Raw genomic sequence first — 19960 nt, 5'->3', positions numbered from 1 at the left:
GTGGGAACAACCGTGCCTGCCTGAATAATTCTTACCAAATGAGGAAATGTAAATAAAACACAGTGTTGGGGGCTTCCCTGGTGGCGCAGTGGTTGAGAATCCGCCTGCCAATGCAGGGGACGCGGGTTCGTGCCCCGGTCCGGGAGGATCCCACGTGCCGCGGAGCGGCTGGGCCGGTGAGCCATGGCCACTGGGCCTGCGCATCCGGAGCCTGTGCTCCGCAACGGGACGGGAGAGGCCACAACAGTGAGAGGCCCGCGTACCGCAAAAAAAAAAAAAAAAACCACAGTGTCCTGCAAATGTGACTTAGTGGCATATTAATATTTGTATTATACTGACCGTTGGGGATACTCTTGGTTCCTGATTCCCACTTCATATGCTACTCATATTGCCAGGGCCAGGTCAGATTTGGCAGGGAGGATAGAGTTCCTCTTGGCGGCGGCAGCCCCGGGCCAGGGGCCACCCTGGGGCCCACGTAGGAGCAGGGCTCAGACTCCAGCACCCGACCCGTCCTTCCCACCCAAGGATGCTGGCCCATCAACGGCACTCAGCTTTCCAGGTGTCCCTCATCCTTGGCTTTGGGTTCCGTTCTTTCATTCAGTAAGCTGTGCTGACTCCCTACTGCATGCTGGGCTTGAAGCCGGGGACGCAAGCTGAGTAGAATCCCTGCCCCCTCCACCCCTGTGCTCTGGAGCTCACAGGCTAGTGGGGGAGAGAGAACACGGGAGACAGAGGGGCCTCACTGTGACACCCTGGGTCGCGGGAGCACTAGATGCTCTACCAGTGTGCACAGGCCACAGTCCAGCCTTTCTGCTGATCTCACGTGGCCCTCCTCCACCCTTCTGTTTCTCCATCGGCAGCTGTGACTTGGGGCTCTGTCTGGAGTTTGGAGCTGTGAAGGGGAGAGCTGCCAGTCTGGCTCTTGGGTCTGTACCTCCGGCCTGACTCTACCAATCTTCCGGCCCCTCCGCATCCCCACCCCCGCCCCACCAGCACTCGGGCTGCTCCTCCAAGACAGCCTCCAGGTGTTGGGTCTGCAGGAATCCCATTAGAACAACCTTGGGGGAACTGGGCTGCCTTCAGTCAACATTTACAGTCACAGGGGAGGTGAGTACTGAGAGCTGGTTGAAAAGCAAACTTTGATTTTAGCCAATGCTCACAGCTGCCCTGGGAGGGCAGGATTACTACTATCTCCATTTTACAGATGAGAAGCCTGAGGTTCTAGCCATTCATCCACTCATTCATTCATTCCACGATGAATGCATGAATGCATCGTGCACCAGGCATGGGGATGCCCTGGTGACCACGCAGGCACTGCCACTGCCCTAGAGGAGCCCAGGGACACCGAATGAGTCACTCCTAGTGGGATGAGGAGGGTAGATGAAGGGGGGGGTGGTCAGAGAAGTCTGCACAAGGAAGCGACAGAGAAGCTGAGACCTGGAGGAGGAGGATTGGGAGGTATAAAGCGCAGGTCAGAGAAACAGCTCAAATTAGTATTTGCCCCATTATGAGTCAGAGCCATGACTAGACCCACGGGCCTCCACTCCCAGTGCTCTTCTCACACATCACGCTGCCGTACCGACTGCCCACATGGCCAGGTCCTGCCTTGGGCACTGGAGAGAAGGACTGTGCCATGAATGTTGCAGTGTGGGCTGCTATGGGAGCCCAGAGGAGGGAGTTTGCCTTGGAGGAGCGGGAAAGGCCTAGGAGGGCTTCCTAGAGGAGGTGACGTGTAAGCTGGATCTTAGAAGGTGGGTAGGAGTTTGCTAGCCAGAGGAGGGCTGTCCATGCAGAAGGAGTAGAGTGTGCCAAGGCTCAGAGATGAAAATGAGCATTTTGAGGGCCTCATCAGGGGGGGAGGTGAGTGAAGGAAGGGGGTATGTCAGGCAGGGGACATCCGTCAATCCCTGTGGCTTTGTCAGGTCAAGGAAGAACCCTGAAGAGACCTGAGAAAACCAGTCAGAAGGAGGCAAAGCTGGAATTGAGAAGGGGAGCGAGGCGCCAGCGCCAGGGCTGCCGTGCAGGGAGGCGACCAGCTGCCAGCAATCCAGGCTCTCCTCCATTTATTCCCCAGGCTCTCTCAGAAGCTGATTAGCAATTGTTCCTCCAGCTTCTTAAGAGGCCAGGGGACTGCGGGGAGGGAGGGAGGGGTGCCTGGGGAACTGCCAGGCTTCCACGGAAGGATCCAGATGAAATTTGGGAGGCAGAGGAGACCCCCTCTGAACCCATCTCTGCCCCCTCCATGCTCCCTTCCCTTTCCAACCAAACCTGGGAGAAGGGGGAGGAAGAAAATTCCTAAAAAGACTGAGACAAACTGAAGCACATTCTGAGGCACAGGCGTTTTAAAACCACAGAGCTGGAGGATGAAGGGGGCAGTGGAAAAAAAAAAATCTTTGGATCATCACAGGCAGATCTGAATTTTATCTCAGGGCATACTTCCTGTGTGACCTTGAGCCAGCAGCCTAACCTCTCTGAGCCTCAGGTTCCTGGTAAAGTGGTTCAGAGGGCTTGGGGAGGCGATGCTGGCACAGTGGCCGGGAAACGGTAGGTGCTCAGTAAATGCACGATGGAGGAGATTTGGGGAATTCAATGGCTATCTCCCTCTTCAGTCTCAGCGGGGCCATCCTGGAGCACAGAGAGCCCTGATGGGGAAGAGGTGTGTAAAGAGGGAGGAGCTGGCTCCGCTCTACAGAGAGGAGAGGGCAGCCTCCACCACCTCCGCAGCACACTCACAGGCAAAGGCCCTGGCACGGTCTTGACCTGCACATCCTGGGCGTGGTTCACATCTCAGCTGGGGTAGTGATGCAACAGCAGGCAATTCTCCTCTGCCTCTCTCTGCTGGGGTTCCCTTTCCATCCCCATTTCCATCTCCCTGCCCCCTCTTTCGCCGTGTCCCCATGCCCCGTCCCCTCCCACATCTCTCTGCATCTTTGTGTATGTCTCTCTCTGTCTCTGCATGTTTTGCAACGGTCCTATCTACTTATCTCTCTCTTGCTCTGTGTCTCTCAGTGTGTCTGTATGTGTCTTTTTGCTGCCTCAGACTCTGTTTCTCTCTCATTCTTCCTCTTTCATTTTTTTGTCACCTATTCCACCAAAAACAGAGACTGCCTGAGCTAAAGGATTGAAAAATCACTACTTTCTCCAAAACGTTCCACTCCCGTAGTCCTGGCCCTGGTGGCGTCTCTGGTGTTGGGTAGAGGGTGGACACCCACCCCTACCCCTCTGCTGTGGAGGCCTGGCCTGGGGAAGAACAGAGGCCACGCCCTCCTGGATCAGACCATTTCCTGCATGGCTACCATGTGCCTGATATGCCTGTGAACTCCTAGTAGTGGAGTTGGCTTATGGAATCCTATGAACTTGAACTCAGTTCCCCTCTTCCTACCCTTGCCCTGGGTCCCCCACCTCCTTCCAGGTAAGCCCACACCTGCTTCCTGGAACCGAGGGTCTTCTGCAGCTCTTGCCTCCCCGGCTGCCTGTCCTCCGAAGGGCTCCCAACAATCCCCAGACAGGCTCTCGTCTCCTGACTCTTGCCTTGGCATCTTCTCTCTTCCAGTTGGCTTTCCTGCTCCAGCGCCACTTCTTGCCCCTCAAAGCCCAGCTCCAACGGCCTCTCCTCAGCAACACGGGTCATTCTTGGCTCTGTGCTCTGCAAAGCCTGGCCATCCTTCCGCATGACCCTAGTCCCTCTGCCTTGTTTCCTGGTCTGGCTCCCAGGAGCTGCTCGTTTCTGGGGCTGCACAGAGAGGCTCAGTGCCAGGCAGATGAGTCCACCATATCCTGCAGGGGTCTGTCTGCAGCCCCCCGCCCCCTGCCAGCCAGCCCAGGATGGAGGTTTCGTGCCAGTTCCCTGGGGCATCTAGCCCAGACTCCCTGAGGAGCGAAGTCATCTTCTCCCTGGCAGCTGCCCAGCCAGGGACTCCAGGCCTGCTATTCGGCCAGTAGCAACCCCAGCCTCTTCAGAGCCACCCCCAGAGGCCCTACAGAGGCCTTGTACCGGTGGGTCTGTAGGCAAAATACCACTCTTGTTGTGCAAAGCATCACCCCTCAAATGATCAGGTTGGAGGTGCAGGTTGGAGTGGCTGGGGTTTGCTGAGAGTGGGGCTCACCCATGCCTCGCGTGAGCCTTGCTCCCTGGTGCAGGGGGCAGGGGCTGTCGGGGGAAGGCTGGGGCTGGGAGGCCTCAAACCTGGGACCCAGTCCTGCCTCTGCTCCTGGCATTGGGCTGCGTGACCTTCTCCTTTTGGAGCCCACTTCTTGCTCAGGACTCACAGATGGGACCCCCTGAGGGGCACCAGAGCACGGTTGTCCTGGCTACCTTGCAGCACCCCCTCCCCACCCGGCTTGGGCTCAGACCCTGATTGTATCACTTCTTAGTGGAGTTACTAAGTCAGACTAAAGGCTTCTCAACCTCAGCCCCCTTGACCTTCGGGGAGGTGGGTAATTCTGTGTTGCGGGGACGGCTCTCTGCTTTGTAGGGCATTTAGCAGCATCCCTGTAGCCCCCTCTGAGATGTGACAACCACAAATGTCTCCAAATACTGACAAATGTCCCTCAAGGGTAAAAGGACCCCTGGTTGAGAACCACTGCCCTAGACAAGTCCCTTAGTTTTCTTTGTCCTCAGTTTCCCCATCGGAAAAATGGGAATTAATAGTGATCAGGAGAAAAGCTAACTTGCAGTAAGTGCTCACTGAATATGTTCCAAGTTACTATGTGTTCTAGGTTTTAATTAATTGAATCCTCACTGCAGCCTTAAGGGTGGGTATTATTCTCCCCATCTTACAGGGAAGGAAATAAAGACATTCAGAAGTTGAGTAACCCCCCAAGGTCATACAGCTAAGAAGTGGCAGATTCAAGGAAGTCTGCTTGGCTTAAAACCCTAGGCTTGAGGGAGGGGAATATATGTATACATATAGCTGATTCACTTCATTGTACAGCAGAAACTAACACAACATTGTAAAGCAATTTTACTCCGATTAAAAAAAAACACAGGGCTTCCCTGGTGGTGCAGTGGTTGAGAGTCCGCCTGCCGATGCAGGGGACACGGGTTCGTGCCCCGGTCTGGGAAGATCCCATGTGCCGCGGAGCGGCTGGGCCCGTGAGCCATGGCCGCTGAGCCTGCGCGTCTGGAGCCTGTGCTCCGCAACGGGAGAGGCCACAACAGTGAGAGGCCCGCGTACCACACAAAAAAATAAAAATAAAAAACCCCGTAAAAACAAAAAACCCTAGGCTTGTAACCAGCAGGGCGATCTAAGGTTGAACGAGGCGATGCGTGGAAAGTGCTTTGCACCGTGTCTGGAATTGTCTAAGGGCTCAGTTAACGCTACCGTCGTCCCTGATGAGCCTCTCCAGCCCAAACGCTGGCCTGCAGTATCTCCAGCTGATTCTGAGGCAGCTAACAGTTACTGAGTTGCTACTCTATGCCAAGTTATCACACTTAATCCTGTGAGAGAGAACATTCTCTCTCCAGGTTGCCGAGGGGAAATGGGGACTCAGAGAGGGGCAGGGCCTGGCCTGGAGTCACACTGCCAGGTGCAGGGTGGCCCGCTGTAGCGTGGCCCTTGGCTGGACCCAGGATGCCCGGTGTCAGGCTCTCCCTGCCTCGGCCAGAACTGTCGGGAGGAAGGAGGTGGGCAGAGTGGCACTGCTGTTGGGGAAGAAGCCAAAGGTGTGTGTCCACCCCTCCCTTTGTGTTAAACCAAACTTTCCAGGCTGTACAGTATTGAACAACAGCTATGATTAGTTAGGAACATTTAGAAACATTAAAAGTGTTGAGGGCTTCCCTGGTGGCGCAGTGGTTGAGAATCCGCCTGCCGATGCAGGAGACATGGGTTCGTGCCCTGGTCCGGGAAGATCCCACATGCCGCGGAACGACTGAGCCCGTGAGCCATGGCCGCTGGGCCTGTGCGTCCGGAGCCTGTGCTCCGCAACGGGAGAGGCCACAACAGTGAGAGGCCCGCATACCGCAAAAAAAAAAAAAAAAAGTGTTGAGATTTCATATTAAAATCTGTATTTATTGCTTTCCTCTGAAAATTGGTAAGAAATAGTTCACCTGTATAGGTGATAAGAGCAGGATCTGTGAAGTCATACTATGTGGAATCCAATCCCAGCTCTGCCACTAACTTGCTGTGTGTCCTTGGCTGAATTACTTAACCTCTCTGTGCTGTAGTTTCTTCATCTTTATAATGGGCATAATAATAGTGCTTGCCTCAGGATTGTCATGAAGACTACATGAGAAAATGCTTACAAATCACTTCTTTAGAATGACCCTAGGAATTCCCTGGTTCCTAAGACTTGGCGCTTTCACTGCTGGGGACCAAGTTAGAGCCCTGGTGGGGGAACTAAGATCCCACAAGCCATGTGGTGTGGCAAAAAAAAAAAAAGAACAGCAGGACTTCCCTGACGGCGCAGTGGTTAAGAATCCACCTGCCAATGCAGGGGACACGGGTTCGAGCCCTGGTCCGGGAAGATCCCACATGCCACAGAGCAGCTAAGCCCGTGAGTCACAACTACTGAGCCTGCGCTCTAGAACCTGCGAGCCACAACTACTGAGCCCACGTGCCACAACTACTGAAGCCCGTGCGCCTAGAGCCCGTGCTCTGCAGCAAAGAGAAGCCACTATAATGAGACGACCGCGCACCACAACAGAGTAGCCCCCGCAACTAGAGAAAGCCCAAGTGCAGCAATGAAGTCCCAACACAGTGAAAAATAAATAAATAGATAAAAGAACAGCCATAGACACAAAAGAAGCATTCAAAATGCTAGTTGTTACTGTTTTTATCATTATTTGCTAATGTTAGTATCAGGCAATGCTGACCCCATATTCTCCCTCACACATGGTAGCAAAAAACAGTCACAGCTGAGTTACGCCGCCCTTTAGATGGGGTATGGGCTCTTCCATTATCCACTGGTACCACAAACCCCAGGCTGAGGCCCTTAAAAGGGCAACACTGTATCGGGGCCTGACTCCTGGTTGCCAAGAGACTTTGGGTGGTCACTCTGTCTGTCTGGGCCACAGTTTCCTCTTTTATAAACAGAAGCACAAAACCTTGAAAACTGAAAGAAACCAGACACAGAAGGCCACACATCGTATGGTCCCCTTGGAGTGAAAGGTCCTGAAAAGGCAAATCCATAGAAGACAGTTCGATGAGTGACTGCCAAGGGCTGGGGGAAGGGGAGTGACTGTTATGGGTAGAGGGTTTCTCATGGGGTGATGAAAATGTTCTGAAACTAGACAGTGATGATGGTTGCACAACTCTTTGAATACACTGAAAAGCACTCAACTGTGTGCTTTAAAATGGTGAGTTTTATGGCAGGTGAATTCCATCTCGATTTTTAAAATGCCGAAATGGGAGTGCCAGGACTCACCTGCTATGAGGTTTGATGGGATCAAATGAGAAATGGACTGCAAAGCTCCAGCCCCAAAGTGGATTCCCAGAGAAGGGACATTCCAAGCACCCTGGCCACAGCTAGCTCGGCCCCCTTCTGGGAACTGGGGAAGCTTCTGGTCTTTTGCCTGGGTTTCTTCCCTCCTAGAACTCTCTGTGGCCAGGATCTGGCTGGAGTCCTTGTACCTTTGGGGACCAAGGCCAAGGCCAGGGCTGGCTCTGGTCAAGGACTATGATTAGGGCAGGGCTGGATGGCTTCCCTGCAGGTCACAGCTGCCCTAGTGTCCTGCGGAGGCCCCACTCCCATGGTGAACTCGGGTACCCCCTAATGGCTCCTGCCCTCACTGCACTGGGGCTGGGGCTGTTCATTTCCTGCATGGGAGCCTGGGGCCTCACAACCTTACCCCAGGGCACGGCCTGGCCCTCTTCATATCCCCCATCTCTCTGCAGAGCCTAGAGTTGCCGAGGGACGAGGGGTCGGCCCTAATGCTGCATCACCCCATCCACAGGTCTGGAGGCCCCAGCTCAGCCTCAGCCCCTGGGTACCTGACCAGCTCAGGGCCAGCTCCCACCAGGCCTGGTGGCTGCCAGGTGTAGGTCATGCTTTGTACTTCCTCCTCCTCCTCCAGAATCTTCTATGTGTGCCACGACTCTCTGGACCTGAAGACGTTTGTCTACATCACCCAAGATGGCGCCCAAGACACCTTCCATTGCCATGTCTCCCGGCCCAAGAAAAAGGTAAAACTCCCTCCCCCAGGCCTTTACAGACCTACCAACGTCCACACTTTCGTGTTCACTGATCTAGGCCTGTGTGCGTGTCTGCACACGCACGCGTGTGGCCAAGCAATTTACACTTGCTTCCACCTGAGGGGCTGTGCTTATCCCCCCCCCCGCCCCCACGTCGGTACCCACGGTCTGTTCTGTGTGCGCGGAGCCCGCGTCACAGCAGTGAGGACCGGCACCCACCACGCATGGCGGACCAGGCAGTGACCCACCATGGATGCAACAGATGCCCAAAGACACAACTCCAGTGCCACCATCACCAGCAAGGCCAGCGTTGCCCCCAGACTCCAGGGACCCCAGATCCTGGAGGGCCCAGACAAACTGTTGGCTTCAGCTCCCTCAAGGTACTCAAGGCTGCCCCCGCAGGTGTGCAGCGACAGGTGGGAGGCTGCACACGGGCGGGTGATGCATCAGAATAGGGATAAGGAGGTACTTCCGATCTGAATAGTCTCTAGCTCACACCCCTCCTACCTGAGCCTACCCCAGCACCTGCCTCTCTCCTCTCTTTGGGGCACCCGCCGTGGCCCCAGCCCCTCAGGTCTGGTTCCAGCAGCAGCACACGCAGAAGGCTGAGGTTTGAGAGAGAGCGCCTAGTGGGCACATGAGCTGGGTGGGTGGGTGCCATCCCGCTGGCTCAGGCCTGACTGGCCGTGGCCCCTGAGATGCAGTTCCTTGAGGCTCAGCTAAGCACCAGGACAGTGGCCTGCAGGGAGGCCCACGCTCGTGGGTCTTTGCTATGCTGACCTTTTGCACACACTCAGGGCTCCGGCGGGCCAGCACTCTGCGGCCCGCTCACATTCTGGTAATGCCCAACCGCCCCACTTTGCAGGGAAAGAAACTGAGACCCAGGGAGCCCAAGATCCCCCCGCAGGATCTGGAAATGCTGTCCTTAGATGCAGAATGCTGGGCCAAGGCGTGACCTGTTCTCATGCTGCCCCCTCGTGGTCAGAGGAGGGACTGCCGCCAGGCGTTCAGCCACTCAGCTACCCCCTGCAGTGGGTCCATAGACGTATTGGTCTACTTTTCTCCCTCCCAGGCCAGCTCCCCTCAACCCCTGCCCTGGGGTACCATCCACACCCTACTTCTCAGTGTGGAGGAGCTTCAAGGTGAAAGGGCCACCGAGTTTCCCCATCCCAGGCTGGCTCCCTTGGGCAGGGACCCCTGGAGGGGCGACCAGCTGTTTGTTGCTGAGTGAGCATTTGCACCTGAGCCCACGTGACGGCCCTGCTGCCATGTCCGGGGCATGTCCTCAGTCCTCACCCTCTTGCCTTCTCTAATCACACTCTCTTTCTTGAATTCTCTCTCCTTGGCCCTGATGAAGAGAGACTCTTCTGGTTTTTCTCCCACCTCCCAGACTGTTCCCTCTCAGACTTTGGGGGCCCCTTGCTCCCCTCTGTCCCTGATGTTTCCTGAGCCTCCGACCTCCCAGCTGTTGCCTGGACTTGGAGCTGGATCACTTAGCAGGCAGGCAGGGAGGCAGATGGCCTCAGGGTGCCATCAGACCAGCAGCGCCATAAAAGGAAGACCAGGAGGAAAATGTCTGTTTCTATGAACCCATCCATTTGGTGATGATGACACTTTTATAATACATGTAAGTGTTATGTTGTACAATTTAGCATCCTTCTTTTTGACTAACAGAGGTAGGGTGAAGGCCCCGTCTGGGTGACCTCATCTATTTGTTACTTTCAACCAGCTGTCAATAACCTTCCAATTCCCAGGGTGTCACCAGACCTGATTCCAACTGCCTCCTGGATACCTTCCTCAAATGTCACCTGGGCTCTCGGGCTCCCCAGATCCCAATCGTTCTCATCACCTCTCCCCTAACCCACTGCCCCGCACTGACAACCGCCAAGGTGACTCCACCATCACGCTCACCTCCTCCGGCTCCCTCCCACCATGGCCAATCCCTCACCAAAACCCATTGATTCAGTCTCCTTAACAGCTCTGGAATCACATCCTTCTCACCACCCCACTGCCGCCCCTTCCCTGGTCCAGGCCACCGCTGCACCTCCCAGCTGGCTCTCCCACCCCCAGCCTCTTCTCATTAGCTGGCTCTCACATGTCTATCTGATCGTGTCACTTCCTTGTCTGAGCCTGTCCCCAGATCCCTGATACCCCCAAATAAATTCCATGCTCCTAAGACCGGCCTTGAAGGTCCCCAGGAGGTGGCCTTGCCACCCCCTGTGTCTTCATCTCCCACCACCTGTGATCTCACATTGCTGCTCCGGGTGCTGAGAAGTTCTCAAATGGCTACTGAATAACTGAATGGGAGGGTGTTCAGATTGGGTGAGAGTGGGAAAAGGCTGGACATATCATCCCAAGCTGGTGATGACTTCCAAAGTTGTCCACTCTGTCACTAGGGCCACCATAAAACCACCAATCTGCAGGTGGCTCCAGCTCAGCTTGTACACCTCCCCCAATGGGGAACTCCCTCCCTCTTGCCATCACTGGACAGGCCCTGTGTTAGCAAGTTCTGCTCCTGGATAGGGGTGGGGAACCAGAACTGAACAAACTCTCATCCTCAGGGACACTTAAATGCTTTTTCCTCCCTGGGAGTCCCAGTACCTTGGGTCTGGGTGCCCCCGATTATGGATCAGCTGTGGCTCTAGGAAGCCGGTCTGGGCCTGACAGAGAGATTATCAGAATGGCCACCAGAGGGCGGTGCTACCCCATACACGGCCCCTGGGACCAGCCTATCTCCGTGGGTCAGATGGTGTGGGTTTTTCAGGGTGTGTGTGTGCGTGGTGGTGTGTGTGTGTGTGTGTGTGTGTGTGTGTGTGTGTGTGTGTGTGTGTGTGTGTGTGTGTGTGTGTGTGTGTGTGTGTGTGTGTGTGTGTGTGTGTGTGTGTGTGTGTGTTACTTTGTGTGTCTCTGAGGGGGTTGTTTGTCCAGGCCAGTTTGTATGCGTTTGTCCATTTTTGCTCACATCTGGGTCCCCCAATTCCCACCCCAGAAAAGAGCGCGTTTGTCACTCCAGGGGCCCCAAGGAAAGGACAGCAAGGAGCACAGCCTCACCCTGTGCAGTCCTCACCCTCTGAAAAGCCCCCGCCACCATCACCATCATCATGAGACTCGCTGGCCACACCTGGGCCTCAGGCACCTGTCAACAAGGGCAATGACCCTAGTCAGTGAGAAGGGTAAATGTGCCTGTTGCTGGCTTGAGGCCCAGGGCTCTGAGACACAGCGGATCCTGGCCTGTGGGGCCCATGTGGGCCCAGAGCGCCCCAGGCCCTCCCTCCTAGCCTCACATCCACTCCTGCCCGCTAACACCCTACAAGGATGAGTGACTATATGCCCATATTACGGAGGAGGTATGTTAGTTTGGTCAGCCCTGAACTGGGCACTAGGGTACCAGGAAGACTCAGCCCCAGTCCCCAGGCCTCACAAGTCAGGCACCTGGAGAATGACATACGAGGACCCCTGCCCACTGCTATAACAGAGGGACATGCCTGGAAACGAGGGTCCCCAGGGGAGGAAGCTGTGCCGTTGCCTAGGGTGGCGGGGAGAAGGAAGACTTCTTAGGACCATACTTGGGATGGGTCTTGGAGGACAAGATGGTGTGCCAGCAAGAGAACAGCATGTGCAAAGGCACTGAGGTGTGACAGCAGAGCTTGGCCAGGCTAGGTGCCTGGACTGCAGACTGTGTGCAGGTGATACTCTGGGGGAGGTATGCAGCACAGAGATGAACCTTCTTCCTCCCAAGCAGGCGGGTTTTGGAGACTGACCAAGCCAGCCCATCCTCAAAGCCAAGGCCGAGTGGGCTCCACTTCATACCTCCAGGGCCTCCACAGAACAGACAGGTCCCCATAACTGCCCCCATCGTTCCGAAGGACCCAGGAACCCTGGGAATTTCTGCAGCTGAAGGGGGAAGAGTGAACAGGGCTGAAAAAAGTCCATGGGATTCGCGCACACGGAGTTAGAGGTTTAGACAGAGTCCAAGAAAGCGTGTCGGAAGCACGGAGAAGGAAGAGAGAAGAGAGGCAGACACTCAGGGCGAGAGAAATAGAGATGGGAAGACAGAAGAGGAGAGACTGAGAGACGGGGAGACAGAGGAAGGCAGGGAGAGGACAGAGAGAGGGGTGCAAGGAGGAGGGGGCAGGGCGAACTTTCTGGGCCTCCCTCCTCGTGCCTCCGGGGCGGGCGCGCGTGGCCGACAATCAGGCCGGCAGGAGGCAGGTGGTCGGGGCAGACAATGGCGCGGAGGAGTGCGGAACCTGGGACTAAATTTGGCGCCGCCTTTGCAGGGCGCGGGGCCGCCCGTTCATCTCGATGCAAAGGAGACACGAAATGAATATGCAGCGCGGGCTGTAATTGGGCCGCCGTGGCCGCCGCCGCCGCCGCCGCCGCCGCCGCACTATAATTTTCCAAACAGGATCTTGCAATCAGGGCCTTATTCATTAGCGCATAAACAATTTTGTTTCTCTGCACTCGAGCCTGTCAATCACGCCGAGAGGGAACATCTTGGCCGGAGGCGCGGGCCCCCGCGCGCACTCCCACGCGCGCCCCCTCGAGCGGCGCCACGTGGCTTTGTGCCCGGAGGCCCTGGGGTGTTGGAGTTGGAGGGCACAGAGCCCGCTGCGGGGTCCCCGGCCCGGGAGATTGGGGAGTGGGCGGCGAGCGAGAGCATGGGTTTGGGGAGCCCACCGCCCCGGGTTCGAATCCTGTCCGCCCAGCCTCTGCTTGCTGCCCTGGGGAGGCGCTAACTGTACCCCGCACAACAAGACAGGGGCGTCAGTGGAGAGAAAGGGTGCCTAGTGCTTTGGATGCTGAGGCTGGAGGTGCTGCGGAGCGCCGAGGGAGGGGCCGCTGAGCTCCTTTTTGTAAAGAGGGGATCAGGGGCCCACAGAAGGTTCCTCATCGTCCCAGGCCCCACCCAGGGTGGGCTTCTGTGACACTGTGTCTGAGGATTCAAAGCGCTTCTCCCTGGGCTCACCCACAGCGGGGCCTGCGTGTCTGTAGGAACGTGCACGCGCCTGGGTTTGCGGGCCCCAGGGCACGCGGGATTCTTCAAGTCAGCGTGTGACTGTACGGGCTTCGCGCTTTGTGGTTGGGTCTGTGTGTGTGTGTGTGTATGAGCGTGTGTGTACAGGTCCATCCGCAGATACACCTGCATGAGTGCGACGGGCTGTGATCGTGTACGTGGGTGCTCGGCTCCCTGTGAGGCCGTGGAGCTGAGTGTGTCTGCCCAGCGATGGCTAAGTGACAGGGACTGAGTGTGGCTGTGTGGCTGAGGGGAGGCTGTGTGTGTCGAGCTGTGTGACTCTTGTGTGTCTGTCTGTCTGTGGATGGGCCCTTTGGGGCCGGGTGACCTGGCAGGATAGTGTGTGGGGGTGGCCCAAGCACAGGGCGGGGTCTCTTTCTTTCAGGACAGATGACAACTTCTGTCTGTCCCCTCCTCCCTGGCCGCCCCTCCATCAGCTCCACTTCCCCTGCGCAGTGGGCCGGGGTGCCCAGACCGGAGAGAGGGCAGCTTCTGCCCTCCTGGCAGCCCCTGTGGAACTGGGGGTTCACCTGCCCAGCCCCCAATGCCTCCCTCAGGCAGTTCTGAGACTCAGCCCCTGATGCCCCCTCCATCGGGAGGACCCCAAGGCCTCCAGAATTTCAGGTCCAAAGCGCTAATCAGCTCAGCTTTACATAGGTAACGGCATGTCGGAGCTGGACAGACGCATTGCGCTGATGGAGAAACAGAGACCCGGGACAGGAAATGGAAAAGAGACAGCAGGCCACAGAGGTGTCCCACCCGCCACTCGACACTGCACCCCCACCCCCTCCTCTTCGGCACACAAAGAATCTGAGGATGTGCCGGCAGCCAACTGACAGGCCATCAGTCTGCGTAGACACCCTCTTCACAGCTCTAGACCCGGCACCCGGATACCACCCCACCCACTGGTCACCCCCGCGCCAGGCCAGGAAGGGAGGCGGCCGGGGAGGGGGCAGCGGGGAAGGCACGGAGTCAGGAAGCCCGGAGGAACAGTCTTCAACCTGTGGATCCGGCCGCACCCTCCCTGCAGCCTCCCCGCTCCTGTGTGTCTCGCTGCAGGGCTGACCCCAGTCCGCGGGGACCTGGGCTCTCCGTGAGGCAGCTGCCGTGAGCGGCTCCCGGGGACAGCCAATGGGCACCTCGGTGTGCTGGGCAGTGGCCAGAGGCAGTGGCTTTGAATGAGGAGGCCGAGGTGAGGTTTAAAGTCCAGCCCTGCGGCTTCCTGGCTGGGAGACCTCGGGCAGCTCGCCAAGCCTCCCTGTGCCTCGGTTTCCTCATCTCTAAAGAAGAGCTATTTAACCTCCTCGGCATCCATTTGGCACTCGGTGCTCAGTAAATGATAGGCTGAAGGAGAGCTCAGAGGAAAAGACCCCTTGGACCAGATTCACCCGCCGAGTCCCCATGCCGGACTCATTGCAGAGCTTTCACTCGTGGAACCCCTGCCAGGCCCCCAGCTGCTGGAGGCAACCCAGTCCGGGTTTCTCAGCAAAACTCACACGAGTTGGTCTTTCTCGAAAAACCATCCCTTTCTAAGCCCTGGTGACCGTTACTTGGGACCATGTGTTTTCAGGGCCATCGTGTGGCCTCATCCTGGAGGACGGGCTACTTTGTTCGTTTCTGGAGGCAGAACCCGAAGACACTTGAGGGTCAAAGTCTCTTCCCCAAGGTCACCAGCTGGTAAAAGAGGAGTCCAGACTTGAACCCACTAAGAGCAGTGCTTGTCCATCCCTGCTGCTGCCTGGGTACGAGATAGACCATCAGGTTGGGGACATCCAGGCTGGCCCCAGCCCAGCTTCTGGAGCCAGCAGATCAGCAGTGGTCACCAGTCACTATCACTTTGGCCAGGTTGCTGGACAGAGTATGACCCAGAAAGAAGACGGCCTGAATGCAGGTTCATCAGGAAATACTGGTTCCGAGGTCCAGGGCATCAGAGCTCAGGTGGTTGAGGGAGAGGGATCAAGGAGGAGGGAGAGGAAGCACATCTCCAGGGAGGTGTAGAGCCCAGAGGCCTGGGTTTCCTTGGGGAAGTCCCTCTGTAGACACCACCTATACCTCCACCTCCTCCCCCCTGGGGCTTTACTTGCATCTATGACTTGCATCCAGGTGACCCATGCAGCAAGGGCCCAGGGGAAAGGGCTTGGAGGGGTCCCAGCTTACTACTCCATGCCCGTCTCACTCATGCCAGCCCTGGCACCTAGCCCAGTGCCTCACACATAATAAGTGCTCAATAAAATTCTGTCACGTGAGCCAGTGAGTGAGAAGAGCTGCACCCAAAGAAAGCAACAGAAAAAAGGCTGGGCATTGACCTTTGTGGTTCCCTCCTCCCCGCCCTAGCCCCAGCCAGCTGGTGTCCCCCGAGGTGCCTCGACAAGACGCAGCCCCAGCCAGAACCTCACTTCCAGTGGGTGGGCTCCAGGACCTAGAGCTGTGGCTACTTAGCTCTTGACATGTGGCTAGTCCAAACTGAGGTGTGCTGTCAGTGTGGAACACACACCGGTTCTCAAAGACTTTATACCAAAAGAGAACATCAAATATCTCATGAATATTTTTTATACTGAAAACTTGTTGAAATGATAATATTGTGGAGATATTGAATCAACTTCACCTTTTCCTTTGGGAATGTGTTACTAGAACGTTTAAAGTGAGGGCTTCCCTGGTGGCACAGTGGTTGAGAATCCGCCTGCCGATGCAGGAGACGCGGGTTCGTGCCCTGGTCCGGGAAGATCCCACATGCCGCGGAGCAACTAAGCCCGTGAGCCATGGCCGCTGAGCCTGCACGTCCGGAGCCTGTGCTCCGCAACGGGAGAGGCCACAACAGTGAGAGGCCCGCATACCGCAAAAAAAAAAAATAAATAAATAAAAAAAAATAAAGTGACATACGTGGCCCACATGTGTGGCCCGTGTTGTATTTCTGTTGGGAAGCAGTGGTCTGGAAAAGGCTGCAGGTCCCAGCCCCAGAGGAGACGGGGCAAGACCCCAGACGATCAGTTACCGTGACCCTAAGTCTCCCGGGGCTCTCGGGCCAGTGCCCAGCAGGTGGGATCTACCTCAGTTTCCCCATCTGGTGCTCCAGTTTTTGGTGGCCCCAGCATCCTGCATCCCATGTGGAGTCATGCCACAGTCTCATTCCTGAGCTAGAACAGCACCTGCACGGGCCACACCCACCAACTCAGAAGGGGCCTCGGGTATATGGCCACCAACTGACCAACTCAACCTTAACCCAGCCAACCCTTTTCGCTTTTACATCTCTCTCAGTTCTTATACTTCTCTCCATCCCGCTGCCACTTCTCCTGTCCAGATCCCCATTCATTCATTCATTCATTCATTCATTCAGCCAGTATTTACTGAGCATCTACGTACCAGGCGCTTTCCTTGGTGCTTGATATACATCGGTGAACAAAGCAGATAAACCCCTCTGCTCTTGGAAGCTGACACCCTAGTGGGAAGACGGACAGTAAAGAACAGACATTGTAAATAAGTAAATGGTATGTGTTAGAAAGTATAAATGCTGATTTTAAAAAAAGAGAGTCATGTAAGGAGAATCAGCCTCCACATTGCTCTCCCTGGCTTTCTTCTTGCCCCTTGCCTCATTCTCCATGGGCTGCTGGATGGATCTCAGGTCCAACCGTGCTACTTTCTGGCTGCCAAGCCCTCTCTGGCTCCCCAGTACCTCCAGGTGAAGGTCCAAGCTCCCTAGCCAGGCACGCAAAGCCCCACGTGACCTGGCCTGCCAACCGCATCCTCCTCCAGCCGCTCACTGGCAGCTCTCTAGAGCCTCCCTGTCGTTCCCTCTGCCAAGAAATCCTTCCCAGATTTCTCTGTTCCTCTGCTTGCTCTCATCTCTAGAGGCCCCACTCACCGCCAGGAAGGTTTGCAGTCAGCCACCCGTGGGTCTCGGCATCCTAGGCCCGTGCGTGTGCTACGGCTACACGCCTGCTGCTGCCATGGCTCACGTGCATGTGTGGATTCTATGTGAGCAGACATGCCACATGCCCATGTGTCCTCCCCCTCAGAGAGGCCCAGCCGGGGTCAGGGGCTGCCCAGGTATGTCTCGACTTCCCAAAGCCTCAGCGGGAACAGGCCCTGCAATTCAGGGAGTCGCCATGGCAACCGACAGCCCCCGTGCCATCTTCTGCAATCAGTGCTGGGACCTGGCCACCCGCTGGGCTTCCTGGAGGTTTGTTCCCTTTGATGGGAGGCTGGGGAGGGGGCTCCTAACCCGCCTTCCTCTCTTCTCCTGCCCCCCCACCCCCACCCCCAGGGTGGCAGGGCTGCCAGGACGGGACAGAGAGTATTTGAGAAAGGGCTCCCCTGAACTGGAAGCAGGGACTGGAATTCTGGTCTCAAATAAGCCACTGGTCCCTTTTGTGATCCTTCCTTTCTCTGCACCTCTGTCTCTTCATCCATGAGATGCCTCCCTTACAGGGTCTCTGTGGGGTTTGGGGCAATAATATGACACATGCTATGTGCTCAACTAATGCTGTTATCAAAATTAAAGGTCTAAAACAACTCCTCGCCTTTCAAGGTGCTTCCTATCTGTTGGTTCACAGCAGCCCCTGAGGAGGATTTTTAATGTCTGTTTCACAGAAGAGGAGCCTGAGGTCAGAGGGGTGCAGAGGAGGGCCCAAGTCACCAGGCGCAGCTGGATGGGGCAGGTCAGGAGTGCTGGGGATTCCCAGGAGAAAAGGCTCTCTGGGAGGGATGGGGCTCGGGACGTCCTTTCTCCGCCAGCACAAACAGGTGACTCTGCCTTGCCTCTACTTCCTGACAAGAGCCTGGCTCTCATCTCCTGGGCTGGCGCTGGGGAGTAAAGGGAGGCCTCTCCGATCCCAGAGCCCTCCTCAGTGGACAGGACCCTGCGGCAGGAGGCCTGGGTTCCAGTCCTGACTGGCCCTGTGACCTCAGGAGAGAGGGAGTCTCTTGTCATCTCTGGGTCTCATTTAACAGGTGCTCTAGATTGTAAGATGAACTAGATGACCCCAAGGGCACGTCCCACTCATACAGCCTGTGGTTTCCATTCTATAGCAAGATAAGCTCAAGGGACCTTGCAACCGTGGGCGACACCGACCCGGTGAGTTTGCCAAATGCCAGGCACAGACCTCCCTGACCAACCGAGGGGCCTGGCTTCACACACACTCCAGGAAAGTCGTGCAACAGAACAGCGCCTTTGTTCTCCCAGCTCCACCAGAGCCTTGAGTTTCTTCATGAGGACGCTGCAGTGTCTGTTGCTCCGTCTCACTCCAACTCCTGCCGGAGAAGTCACTGAAGTGACGGAAAAGGCACCACGCGCTTGCCCCATGCCCCTTCTACGCCCATGACCCCGTTTTATTCCCACAACCGCTCTGCAAAGTAGGTCTTACTGCGTGCATTTCACGGGTGAGGCGACAAAGGCTCAGAGAGGTGGAGTGACTTACTCAAGGTCACACAGCCAGGAAGTAGCAGAACTGGCATTTGAACCCAGGCCCATCTGATTCCAGAGCCCCGTGGAAAGACCATCCTCGATTTCCACTCTACTCAGCTGCCTTGTCCCACTCTCAGCGACAGCTCTGCTCCCTAGAACTCCTCTTCCTCCTCTTTCTGGGGCCCCTGGTGCTGCCCACAGCACCACTTCCTCCTCATCCAGGCAGGAAAGATGCTTAGACTCAGAATTCCAGAGCATCAGGGATGAAAGAGCCCTTTGAGGTGAACCACACCCTACCTGGCCAGTTCTGCCTCCATACAATGGGGAAACTGAGGCCCTGTGAGGCACAGCCAGGCCTGGACCCAGAATTAAAGGCACAGAGTCCTATCCCGCAGCGGGTGTGGTGGAAGATGTCCCATCCAGCAGGACTCAGGGGCACTGGTGGAGCTCTAGGGATGCCGCCTAAGGCAGGCAGGTCTGCTGGTCAGCGCTTGAAGGGTTTGGATTTGGATTAGCAGAGAGCAGAGAGAGCCCGCCCGACACCAGGGTGGGGGCTGGGTGTCCTGGCTGAGCTGAGGGGTCAGGCAGCCTTGGCCGGGTTCCCACCTCCAGCCCCAGGGCCAGTGCACGAGGTGGAGCTGAAACATTCAAGCAGCTTCCTCTCCTTTGTTGGGAGTGATGTCGCCCATTTCCTGGATGTCCAAGAACCGGCTTCAAACAATAGCGCTGTCAGGAAGCCAGGAAGGGGCTGCTGCCCTGTGCCTGGTCCTGCCCCATCCCTCCCCACCTCCTGAGACCTGGCCAGGCCATCCTTTATGCTTATCTCTGGGAGTCTGATGCCTCACTCTGTCACCAGCCGGCTGTGTTTCTGGGGGCCAGTCACCTAACTTCTCTGGGCCTCGGCGCCCCATCTAAAACTTGGGGATCCGATCCTCACCCAGCAGAACTAGCACACAGATCAAACAAGGTAATAACGATGGTAGTAGGAGCTACCTGCTGTTGGTTCACAGCAGCCCCTGAGGAGGATTTTTAAAGTCTGTTTCACAGAAGAGGAGCCTGAGGTCAGAGTGGTGCAGAGGAGGGCCCAAGTCACCAGGCGCAGCTGGATGGGGCAGGTCAGGAGTGCTGGGGATTCCCGGGAGAAAAGGCTCTCTGGGAGGGATGGGGCTCGGGACCGTCCTTTCTCCGCCAGCACAAACAGGTGACCCTGCCTTGCCTCTACTTCCTGACAAGAGCCTGGCTCTCATCTCACCAGTAGCTGCGAATACACAGTACCTAGACAATACTTCAGGAAGTGCTTGGTGCTTAGTAGGCATTTGAAAAGGTGACTTTGGCTCTGAATCCTGGACACGGTCAACTCACGTTCTGCAAGCCTACTGAGTGCAGAGCATCTCCGTGTGCATTATCTGC

At 56.4% G+C, this 19960-nt stretch overlaps 1 protein-coding gene across 10 annotated transcripts in view; it reads right to left on the bottom strand.

The window, feature by feature from the left end:
- NDUFA8 (NADH:ubiquinone oxidoreductase subunit A8) overlaps positions 1-19960 on the bottom strand; it is a 54518-nt gene that overhangs the window by 10601 nt on the left and 23957 nt on the right. For 5 of the 10 annotated variants that reach the window (XM_067040804.1, XM_067040807.1, XM_067040806.1 and 2 more), the window contains exon 4: positions 16510-16585. In XM_067040804.1, the coding sequence (XP_066896905.1) occupies positions 16510-16585 (76 nt within the window). Of the gene's footprint in view, positions 1-3662; positions 3734-7009; positions 7054-14719; positions 14824-15670; positions 16296-16509; positions 16586-19960 lie in introns of those variants that run through there. The other 5 variants (XM_067040811.1, XM_067040812.1, XM_067040810.1 and 2 more) reach the window with 5 other exon arrangements.

The sequence above is a fragment of the Kogia breviceps genome, chromosome 8 (genome assembly GCF_026419965.1).
Source record: "Kogia breviceps isolate mKogBre1 chromosome 8, mKogBre1 haplotype 1, whole genome shotgun sequence".
In the NCBI taxonomy this organism is placed as follows: Eukaryota; Metazoa; Chordata; class Mammalia; order Artiodactyla; family Physeteridae; genus Kogia; species Kogia breviceps.
This window is presented reverse-complemented; position numbering and strand designations above follow the sequence as displayed.